Source organism: Lithobates pipiens, unplaced genomic scaffold (genome assembly GCF_037356315.1).
Source record: "Lithobates pipiens isolate NorthernLeopardFrog02 unplaced genomic scaffold, aLitPip1_a1.2 Scaffold_8, whole genome shotgun sequence".
Classification (NCBI taxonomy): domain Eukaryota; kingdom Metazoa; phylum Chordata; class Amphibia; order Anura; family Ranidae; genus Lithobates; species Lithobates pipiens.
This window is the reverse complement of record NW_027507903.1, coordinates 565,037,516-565,049,898: the sequence shown is the minus strand read 5'-3', so window position 1 is coordinate 565,049,898 and position 12,383 is coordinate 565,037,516. Positions and strand designations below refer to the sequence as shown.

Genomic DNA, 12,383 nt, shown 5'->3' with positions numbered 1-12,383 from the left:
CTATTTTCTATTTTCTTTCCACATGTTTTGGAGTGTGCTTCAACTCCCCCTGCAAGGCTGCCCTGGTTACACAGACTGTTTTCTCATACAGAGCTATACAGCTTAAAGCGGGAGTAAACCCGCAGAATTTTTTTTTTCATACCTGCAAGGGAAAAGGCATAATGAGATAATATGCACTGCATACTAGCTCATTATGAAATACTTACCTTAGAACGAGGCCCCGACATCTCGCCCAATACACGGCGAGGGAGCTGACATGTTCCCTCGGCGTGTGTTCCGGATATCGCGGCTCCGAACTTCATTTGTCACATAGTTGCCCAATTAAACAGTATATTAAGATCGGTTTGTAAGTTGGAGACATCCTGTAAGGATATTATTCCACTGCATAGCTTGGTGTCATCTACAAAGACTGAAATGCTACTTGTAATCCCAGAAAAATGTAAATAGAATTATTGTTCAAAGTCCGAACAAATAAAAAAAAATTTGGATTTATGTTTACATTCCTTGTAATAGGAATAAAAGTAATCAAAAAACAAAATTTTAAGAGAAAGTGTAAAAATATAAAGTAAAATAAACAATAAAAAAAATATTTTAAAGCACCCCGTCCCCGTTTTGAGATTTAAATAGGCTGTTTTGCACCAATGCCAGTATTGAGTATGCATGCTTCACTCAGCTTCACTTAGTTTCATCACAGTTTCAGAGCAGAGAGTAATCCGAAAAACTGGTGTGAAATGGACTTCTTTGATTTCATGCCTTTTCACTTCCTGATTATTTCACTGCTTTCCCTTACTGCATTATCACCACTTCAAAATATAACAAAAGGTAGGCGCTAGTTGCTCATATTATGACCACTGTAAAATCTATTTTGTTCATGGACTTGGCTTCCTTGGAAAAAAAACCTTCAAAACCTTGGCCTCCAGCCTTGACTTGGCTTAGCCCTTTTTTATTCAGCTTAACCACTTGCCGACCAGCGCACGCCGATCTACGTCGACAGAATGGCACGGGCAGGCAAATGGGCGTACATGTACGTCCCTTTAAATTTGTCGCCCTGCCATCGGGAGCATGCCGCCACGCTCCCGCGCTAGTCGGGACCCCCGTGAGTCCGGTCGCGGGACCCGCGGACTCGATTTCATTTGAATAATAAAAGGTATAAAACGGAATTACGCTATGGCTGTATATTTTGTTCCTTCCATATGGTATACTGGAGCCCCTATTCCAATAACAGAGACATCTAGTGGCTAAGGAAGAGTTCACAAATGAATGATGTTATACTGAAGGCTCTTTTTTTCTGGCGTTTTGGTGAGTGCATCCCCAAAGGGGGATTGTTTGAATCACGAGTGGTGAATCGTTTGGTGGAAGCTGTTTTTTATTAGTCACAATAAGAACTGTCTAATCACCATTAAGTGCCATTTTTGAAAACACAGAGAGAAATCAACAGTTATTCACTTAGAGGAAAGTGACTCAGCACTGCTATATATGAAAAGTGGACTCTTTTTATTAAGATTTAATTTTTTATATATTTTCTTTATTACAAAAATAAGCAGACATTCGACACACCCTAGACATGAGGAGAGCATCCCAAAATTATATGAATAGCCCCAACAAAAATATTCATATAAGTACTGCCTTTCAGGAAGGAGATAAGGGACATACCTATATAGTGGAACAATTAGGGCCCTGGTGTCATAACTGCTGCCTTCAAGTACTTGTCAGTAGTCAGAGGAAAACCCAAAAGATTCAACTGTTTCATGTAATCCTTTGTCGAAAATTCTTTTGGACTCCTCTGTGCCATTTTTTTTTTCATACACCATTATGTTAAACTGTCGAGCAATGAGACACATTCTTTTTATTAAGATTTCATTTTTTATATATTTTCTTTATAGACAATGTTTGACACAAAAGCAGCAGCTTCTGCATAATTGATTTAAATGGTTATAATTTTAAATCGATCACTTGACCAGTTTTATTTATCTGTTTATATCATTCACAAGCGCAGAGTAGTGTGCAAATAGGGCAGGTTATATAGTTTTTTTAGCATACTTATTGAAAAAAAATATTTTTGTAATAGTAAAAGTAACAGAAAACTACTGAGCAGGTGTCTCCTGGCAGCAAGCAGATCCCAGTAATCAATTTCCACCTGATGCTGGCTGCTGGGAGGGTATTTAAGTCCTGTCCAACTAATGCCTCCCACGTCAGTGTTTTGCTCTGCTGCCAGATACTGTGTGCCATTTATTCTGACCCTGATCCTAATCTGCTCCATTTGTTGCTGATCCCAGTCTTTCTCCTATGGGTCACAGGAGTGCAATTTGTTTTACACTCCTGAAGTCCTGAAGTCCGTTTTCTGCTGACATCACAGGAATTAGTCCAGACACCGTATCATCCCCACAATGGAAGTCTGAATCCACCAGGTGCCTGGACTGATACCCGTCTCAACCTCTCAGTGACCTGCTGAGAGCCTGGGACAGCCTGCTCCCCAGCCCTCCACAGCTCAGTGCTCCAGTGAGTGAGGAGGAGACAGAGCGGAGAACTACTGATTGACAGTCAGTAGCTCTCTGCTCGGGGAGCTGAGAGAATCGAGCCATTGATGATGTTCTATCGCTCGGTTCTCTATGCAGAGGCGCCAGGGGACAAGGTGAGTATAGGTAAGTATAAAACTGAAAAAAAAATCCCATACTTCTCTTTTAAAGCATGGTCCCAGTATCCTGCCATGCAAATCTGGGCATCCCTATTGCTGATTCCTGACACACCTTTACATCTTTTCGTTCTGCAAGGATGGAATGTTTCTACAGTGTGCTAGAAACATTGTGTTGATTGCCACAGATGGATAGACTATGCCAAAGAATATCACTAGCACTATAGTCAAAAGACCCTCCCAGCATGGGAGGAACCTAGGGGGCACCATAGGAGTGCCAGCTGCCTCCCTAAATGTTTTATTAAAGCTGTAGTTGAAACAAAGAACAAATGTTAAATAGGATAAGAGAATGTAGAGACATGCCAGCCTTCTCTTCTTCCCTATTGAGTACAGGACAGTTGATAAAGCTAACTACAGTTCAGGTGTTTCTGCAGTTGAGATGTGTGAGCCTCAAGTTATTCCCATCTTCGTAAAGAAACTGCAAATTTAGGGGGAATTAATGATTGAAAGATGGTAAACATGAGGGAGGAGGGGTTTTGAAGCCAGAAACTAGAAGCATGTTCTTAATACATAATACAAACAATCCCGCTATGTCCGTATTAAAGGGGAAGGTGTTCCCGGTTCCCGGTTTCCAGTTCAGCAGGGAGAGAGCAAGATGTGCCCCTAGTAATATGATTTGGCCCATACTAAAGATAGGTGAATGTAAGCCCTGTCCCCTGAGTACAGCAGTCCTGGCAAATGGGCATACAGCAAGAGTCTTGCTATGTGTTAGAAGGGGCCAGATTTAGACACATTCGCTTAAACTCATTTGTATGTATGGCCAAAAGCTACAACCTCTGTACAAGTGAAGGGTCACACAAGTTACTGTTTATTATTACCCCACTGACTGCATTACATTGACCTTTTTTATTCCATTAAATCACTAGAACTCTGTAAACAAGGAGGAAGCAGCTCTCCATGTGTTTGCTACTCTGGATTCGGTAGGAAGAAAAATGATCAAGATCTTTTCTATTGTACAGGTAAGATATTGCTGTGCTGAGAGAATGGATGTCTCAGAGTTCATTTGCTCATTCTTGAGTAGTATAATGGGAACCATTGTGGATTGGGCGGTTGTAAGAATGACCACAAAGTTGTTATAATGGAGCAGCCTTGCCTTTCAAAGATTGTTGTGTGTGCTATCATTTACTTGTATTCTCTCCTGTCAGAAAACACATATCAGCCCAGTCTTAGTCCTAAAGGTACCCATGGAGACTTTCCTGTGTCCTGCCTGGAAGGGCAAATGTGTCTGTTTACCATAGCATTTTGTTCCTGGAGTTCCTGCCAGTCCCTCTGCTTTCCTACTAAAAACTGACCACACTAGGCATGAGAGCACATTATGGTCAGTTTTCTTGCTGTGCTGGGAGCTAATCTAATGATCAAGCTTGTGCTGACATGCCCACCCCCCTACACAACCTTTCACTGAGAAGCTCAGTGTACTGCTTCTTCTCCTCCCCCAGCTCCTATGCAGCTGAGAACACAGGGCATATGATCACTTATAAAAAAAAAAGGGTAAAAGGGAATTTAAAAGGTTTTCATATGTATACACAAATGTTTTACCTTTCATTTCTATTTTGCACTGAATGGGTTGTTTTACAAGGTGAGGGTTCACATGTACTTTGGTTGTAAATGTTCACATTTTTTTAAATAAAAATAACAAACAAGTTATACTTACCTGCTCTGTGCAAGGGTTTTGCACAGAGCAGCCCCGATCCTCTTTTTCTGGGGTGTTCTACCAATGCTTCTGACTCCCACCCCCCTCATCGGGTGCCCCCACGAAGAGCTGCTCACTCCCGAGTCCAGCTGCTGTGTCCAATGGATTGGATTGACAGCAGTGGGAGTCAATGGCTCCTGCTGCTATCAATCTATCCAATGAAGACAGAGACAGGTAAGAAAAAGGGGGGTCTTTGGAGGCAGCTGCAGAAAAGTGAAGATTACAATAAAAGAAGAAAGGAAAATAATGTATAAGTAAATAAAATTAGTTCAAAGATCCCAATCATCTCTAATTATCTTATTTCTGGTCACCTTATACATTCTATTCAGGGCTGCCACATTAGATCAAATTTAGCTTCAGCATCATGTAGGATACTGAGTATTTCTTTAATCATGATCCAGTTGAACTTGTGTTTCAGAACATTTTGTTTTGTTTTTGTTTTTTTTATCAACCCTTGGCAATAGCTGCCTTGGCAAGGAAAATGTATGTTATTCCTATGCCCATACCTATGGGCACGTCAGAGAAATTTTTTAAATATTACATTTGATTGCATCAAAATTTTTACCTAAAAAAATTGAATTGGGTAACTTGAAATCTCTCACGCAAAATAATATTTTCTGTTCATTCTCAGATCTGCAAGCAGAATCCAATTTATCAGATACAGAACAAATAAACTATAATAAAATTAAACTTTTCTATCCAAAATATTATTCACTCACCCTCCAAACTCCCTTTAGGCTATTTGAACAAATATGTTTAACATCATCACGTGACAGAGGATTGATATCCAGAATCTACAAAGATTTAAATGAGCATAATACACCAGACAAATCACATCCAATGATCCAATGGGAATCCAATTTGAATGAATAATTTTCAGTTGAACAATGGGATATTATGATTTGCAATTTGCAAAAAAGCACCAAAACCGCATCCATCAGAGGATCAGCCATAAAACTACAATACAGATGGTAGAAAATTAAAATTAAGCTTTGGCGCTAGAACCCTATGTTTGTGCATCTAAGTGCGTACAAATAAGTGCCTTAAGATTATTAGAAAAAACTGTACGTGTTTAGCAATTATATATCCAGTGTCGGTGTTGGTTTTCTTATTGCGTTTTTCTTATTTTTCTTATTTTTTCAAAATCGCATCCTGAAGTTGCTAGAAAATCGCATGAATTTCTTTGCATATTGAAGGACTTTTTTCTTGTTTTTTGCACGATTATTTTGCACTAGTAGTTGCATGACACTTGTTTAAGATCATTAATCAGCACTTTTGTGCACAATTGTAAAAAAAAATGTTGTCGTTTATCTTTGTTTATCTGGTACCTGTGTGTATTTTATCAGAAAACATATATACAGCATCACACAGTTATATACATGGTAAACCAGCACTCACACTGATACATAGTATGTAATAAGAAAACCAGTATTCATACTGGATTTATAAGTAATAATTTTTTGTTAAACACGCACATAAGAAATAAGCAATAAGAAAACCAACACCGACACTGGATATATAATTGCTAAACACGTACAGTTTTTTCTAATAATCTTAAGGCACTTATTTGTACGCACTTAGATGCACAAACATAGGGTTCTAGCGCCAAAGCTTAATTTTAATTTTCTACCTTTTGCCCCCTCCTTTATGCAAAGGAGGAGGACCTAGGCATAGGCAGCTTTAACCCTTTAAGACTTTGATCAGGAATTTTTTCTTTCTTCTTTCTTTTTTCTGTTTGTAACATTTTCAGAATTAGTCCGTAGCGCAATCTTATTGATTTATTCGTATTACAATACAGATGGTACCTTACCCCTCATAAAATGAATTCATACTACCCAGCAAAATCCCCCTTATGTTTCAGAGCGTGCCCCACAAAAGTTTCAATATTACACACTTTTTGGGACTACGCACACCTTAAGACCCCTTTCACACCAAGGCCATTTTGCAGGCGCTATAGCGTTAGAATAGAGCCTGCAATCCGCACTAAAACAGCTGCACCATTCACACTGCAGCGGTGCGCTGGCAGGACATCAGGAAAAGTCCTGCCAGCAGCTTCTTTGGAGCGGTGAAGCAGCGCTGTATTACTGCCGGCAGAACGCTGCTATTGCAGCGTATTGCCGGCGATTTCAACCCTTTCTAGGCCGCTAGTGGGGGGTAAAAGTGCCTCATTAGCGGCCAAAATGTGCCGCAAATCCGATGGTAAAACGCCGCTAAAAATATTGCCGTTTTACCGCCGACGCTATGGGCGGCGTGGTGTGAAAGGGGTCTAAATCCACATGGCAAAATGCAAACAAAATAGAATAATAGGTAGGAAAATAGCTTTAACACCACAAATACTGTATGCCTCTTATTCTTTCCTATACCGGATATACCCATAGCACACACTAGGCTAATACATACGTTATTTAGAACCATTCATTGGGCTATAGCATTCAATTGGCACTCTTCTACAATACCATGGCCTCAGATAATGAACCGTATGCTGAATGTTAAATTATCAGAACACATCCATCACACATTATTAGACACCATGCATATATACAAAAAAAAAATGGACACCATGGAAGTTATCTCTTATAGAATAATGTGTTTTATTATTGTTCTATATATATATATATGTTATATTCCCGTTTTTGATAACAACAGATTATACAATCAACTGAAATTACTCAACTCTAGATCAGATGAACATTTCTATTAATACACTATCCTTTCATCATTGATATCTATATATGTGCATTTGTATTTCATCTTCCATATCTATGTATATCGTTATGCAAATAACCTGTATTGAGATTATCTTCTATAATAAAAACCAAAAAATTTGAATTGGGTATATTTAAGATCATATTTGTGGTTTGAGGCCATTTGACGTTGAAAGAATTTTAAGCATAATCTTCCTGGCAGTGAACAGATGGTAACAAAAAATAATTTGAAGGGTTTAAACCATTACTTTCTCTATCCAAAAAGCAAAAAAGTTTATAGTTTTTAAAGTTTTTTTTAAGTTTTTTTAAGTTTTTAAAAGCTTTATATATACTTTTTTTTTTAATACAATTACACTGCATTGTCACAGTAAAACTGCTTGTTAATATTCACAAAAAACCTTTGTTTTTATACAGATAAATGTACAGATAATAGGGATTGTCCTGGAAATGTCAGCTGTCGTAGCCAAACATGTTACTGTCCAGATGGACAGTGTAATTCTGAATATTTACAACAGTGCGTCTCATGGATAAGATTGGATGAGCAGTGCACAGGTAAACAAGTTACTGTAAATCACATGGAAAAGGTAACAGTAAATGTTCATTTTCAGTAGATAGATGTTATTACCTGTCAATAGGGATGGGGAAGGCATTCAATGAAGCAAAATATCCATCACTACTACAGTATACCTTGATGAAAATGACCTACTTAATGCAACACTACCATCACAATTCTAAAAAACAAGATATTAACATAACTGAGAATTTTTAATTTCCCATAAATTCATTATTTTTCTTAAATGCATAGGAATCAATAGGGAAGGTGGAATTAAGGTGTTTTCTGATGGCTTTAGGGTGCAGGGAGCTTTAAATGGCTCATGAGAATTATGCTAACACTAAAACTATTCCAGGCTTGTTTTAAAATTAAACTTCCTGAATACACCCCAAAAACACACTTAAAGTGATTTATTTTCTCTTTTTTTAAATAACAAACATGTTATACTTACCTGCTCTGTGCAGTGGTTTTGCACAGAGCAGCCCGGCTTCTGGCCCTCCTGCCAGGTGCCCCCACAGCAAGAGGCTTGCAATAGGGGCACCCAAGCAGACACGTTTCTGAGCCGCTGCTCTGTGTGTCCGTTCACACATGGAGCCGTGGCCCAGCCCCACCCCCTCCGCCTCCTGATTGGCTCACTAGCTGTGATCGACAGTAGCAGGAACCGATGGCTCCCCTGCTGCCAAAAGCCTATCAGGAGTGCAAGTCCTCGAAGAGCCAAGAGTCTTGTGCACATTGCTTGATCGAGAGAGGGCTCAGGTAAGTATTAGGGGTGTTATTTTCAATCAAATGTCGCCTTAGCAGCTCTATATAGGCTAACGCTTTGGCAACAATTTACTGATTTCCCAGCATTGTCAATTTTGTGATTAAGATTTATACCCATCATATAATGATTTGGACAGAAGTTATCTTTAAATGATCCCTTTATATTAAATAGGCCAATGCATATCCAGAATCTTCTGCGCTCCAAAATGTTAATGCTGATAACTGTAATGTGAATATTTTCGGACTTTATTTGGAAAAGTTCACAAGCCAGAAACCTGGTATGTGGAAGATCTTCCTTTACTTACCTACTTAGTCTATGGCACTACAACATATTAGGGTTTTGGTCTTCTGAAGGAATTGTATCCACTCCTCTATACCTCTTGCTTTTTTCTGTAGCACCATTCCCAGACATTTCAGATCTTCCTTAGGCCGCGTACACACGCGGGGACTGTTCGCTCAACTTTGTCCGTCAAACAGTTTCAGCGGACAGTCCGCTCAAAATTAGCATGGACGGACTTGCCCACACACGACGAACGAACAGTCCGCTGAAACCGTGCGCGATGACGTGAACGGCACGTACGACGGGACGAAAAATACGACGTCCTATACACTGCAATGCAAACTTCGGCGTGTAAATCCTTTCTGAGCATGCGCGGAACTTAGTTTGACGAACAAGCCTACACACGAGGGGACTGTTCGCTGAAACAGAGTTTCAGCGGACAGTTTTTCGGAATTTCCGAAAAAACTTTGTTCAGCAGACTGTCCGCTGAAACTGTCCGCTAAAAGCCCACACACGAGCGGACTGTCCGCCGAAACACTGTTCAGCGGACAAAGTTGAGCGAACAGTCCCCACGTGTGTACGCGGCCTTAGTGATAGCCATTTAAAAGCAGCCTTATGGCCTGTTCATGGCCTTACAGCTGCTTTAAAAAACACCCATGCATTTCTAAAGCACGCTGGTGTCCTTTACAAATGTGATTAGCATTCCACTGTCTTCAGGACCCTGAAGCCAATAGAGAGATATTAAAATGAATAGATCTGAAAAATAAAGGTCACATGACCTGTCATGGTCTGCCTGCCTTTTTTGGGCACAGCTTTTGTTTCCGTTTAAAGAGGCAATGGGGTTGATTTACTAAAGGCAAAGAGTGCACACTGCAGTTGCTCCATAGATTGGTAAATGAGGTAAAGCCTCACTTTGCAAAGATTACCCAATCATGTGCATGGAAAAAAAAAAAAAAAAAAATTTTTGCTTGCAGAAGATTGGATGATGGAAGTCAGCAAAGCTTCTGCTCATTTACTAATTTCTCTAGCAACTTTGTAAAATGCACAGTCTATTTGCCTTTAGTAGATCAACCCCAATGTTACCTTGCCTTCACAGGGCAAAGTGACAGACTCTTTGCAAAGGGGACCCACCTGCCACCAAACACTTTATATCCACTTCCCTCACTAATCTTTCCTTTGTCACTGGTGAGGTTGAAATCCAGGGTCAGCCCATCCATTAAGGGCGCACGGGCGCCGCCTCCCCCCGTCCATCACTGCGCCCCTATCCAGTGCTGCGACAAGGTCCCCCAGCGCCCAGGGCAAACTTTTCAAACTGCGCCCCCCCAATCGTCTTGCTTACACATGATCATTATACCTACAATTGGAGTGCAGAAGTCAGGATTGGATAAATTACAAAGTGGAAGGAGCAAAAAGAAATACGAGTGCATTTGTCAGGAACAGGGTTATTTTTAAAATAATAAATTGGAAAAGAGAGCGAGGAGGTAACACTCTGACATGGGGGACTCTGATTTCCAACGAGGTTTATGGCATTTGCAGCTTGCTGAAATAATGTGTTTGCACATATGGAATCTCCCAGCCTTTCTCCCAGCGCTGCCCCAGTCTGCACATACACAGAGTTCTGTACTTAGACCTCAGGACATCTCCATCTTTGCTGACAATGTGGGGGGCTGTCAGAGCAGCTCTGCCTCTGTACCTTTTCCTGTGTTTGCACTGAGCTGTAATTAAAGGCAGGGGATGAATGAAGCAGGAAACACTGACAGAGATCAGAGGAGCTGACTGCCATGTTTACAGAGCACAGAGGAAAGCAACTTACACTTTGGCTGGGTTCCTTACATGGCAGGAAGGGATGGAGGCCATCTAACACTGTGCTCCATAACCACTGCATCCATCTTTGCTGCGGCTCAGATGCAGCAAAGACATGGAATGAAGTTTCTGCACACTCCACGCTTTGTAGAACACTGAAAACTCCCTGCATATCACACCTTATTAAACAGGTTTACTGTTTTTTTGAAGCACTGATTAGAGCCAGAGGCGCTGCTTGCTGTCTGCCACCCGTCGCCGACGGGGAAAGTGCCAGACCGACCGTCAAACACGAGCTGCCAATGCTGAAATCACTGTTGCTGGCTATCTGGGGAAACAGTAACAGTCATATGACAGTGTTCAGGTGTTTTGCTTGATGTCTGTTAATGTTCTCTGCAGTATAATGCAATGAGACTGGTTGGGAAGAGCTTAACATCTAGGGTGAACAAGGGGTTAAATGTGTGTAAAGTATGCTGCTTTTACTAAGAGACCTCTAAGTTTCTCATCCCTGCAAAGCAGGGATGAGAAACAGAGAGATCATTCTCCCTGTATAGAGCTCTGTGTAGATTGTCAACAGTGTCATTATTATAGTGATATTTTATATTATTATCACTGATCACTTTAATAACGTCACTGGTGATGTTAGTGGCAGTTAGTCAGTTCCTCCCAGTGTCAGTTAGTGTCAGATTATCCGTCGCACTATGGCAGTCCCATTATAAATCACTGCTCACCGCCAGTAAAAATTCCAGTATATATACCATAGTTTGTAGGTACAATAACTTTCACGCAAACCAATCAATATACACTTATTGGATTTTTTTTTTTTTTATCAAATACATGTAGCAGACTACATTTTGGCCAAAATTTATGAAGAAATTAGATTTTTTTACATTTTATTGTATATGTTTTATAGCAGAAAGTAAAAAATATTGTTTTTTTCTTTCAAAATGTTTTTTTTTTTTTTTTTTTTGGTTTATATCATAAAAAATAAAAAAAACCCAGTGGTGATCAGATACCACCAAAAGAGAGCTCTATTTATCTGAAAAAAAATTCTATACATTTTCTTTGGGTACAGCTTTGCATAACCATGCAGTTGCCAGTTAAAGTAGCGCAGTACTAAATAGCAAAAAATGGTCTGGATATGAAGGGGGTAAAATCTTCAGGATCACAAGTGGTTAAAGTGCTTTTTCTCATTCACTTTTACTTGGCAAACAGCCACCTTAAAGTATTTAAGTATCCATCTTACACCTAGCCTTACCAACTTATTCCAATATAATTATCTTGATTTACTTAAAAAAATTAAACTAGATTTACATAAATGGACTTCCGTTTGCCATTCTTGTCTGTGTAAGATCAACGTTGTTAAAATGAATGTTCTACCCTGAGTCCTATATTTATTCCAAATGATACCCTTTGGTGTCCCTATAGGATTTTTTTCGATGCTACAGTCATCTATAGCACATTATATTTGGAAAGGACAGGGTATTAGAATATCTCAAAACATCTTATACTGTTCTAAAAAGCTAGGTGGACTGGCTTTACCAATTTTTTTATTATATTATCACGCAATTGCACTAGCCCACATGGCAGACTGAAAATATGCTAAAAAGACTGGACCTGAAAAGGCACTAGCAGATACTAACTTATCAGTAGTGCCATGGATACCATGACCTTTGAGGTGGCTGTTGGCCACAATATCTCCCCTGACTAAATCAACCCTGGCAATATGGGACTCCCTACATTCTTGGTTTGGTTGGAAATATAATTTCCCAATCCCCACTAATGCCCTTGCTAAAACATGAATATTTAATGCCGGGAGTACTTGATATGGGCTTTGAATCATGGTTTCCAGAGGTAACACAGCTATTACACCAAGCATTGAAAGACTCAAAAATTAAACC

At 39.8% G+C, this 12,383-nt stretch overlaps 1 protein-coding gene across 1 annotated transcript in view; it reads left to right on the top strand.

The window, feature by feature from the left end:
• LOC143961003 (adhesion G protein-coupled receptor E3-like) overlaps positions 1-12,383 on the top strand; it is a 105,209-nt gene that overhangs the window by 20,164 nt on the left and 72,662 nt on the right. The window contains exons 4-5 of the mRNA XM_077470105.1: positions 3,559-3,651; positions 7,502-7,639. Of these exons, the coding sequence (XP_077326231.1) occupies positions 3,559-3,651; positions 7,502-7,639 (231 nt within the window). The remainder of the gene's footprint in view (positions 1-3,558; positions 3,652-7,501; positions 7,640-12,383) is intronic.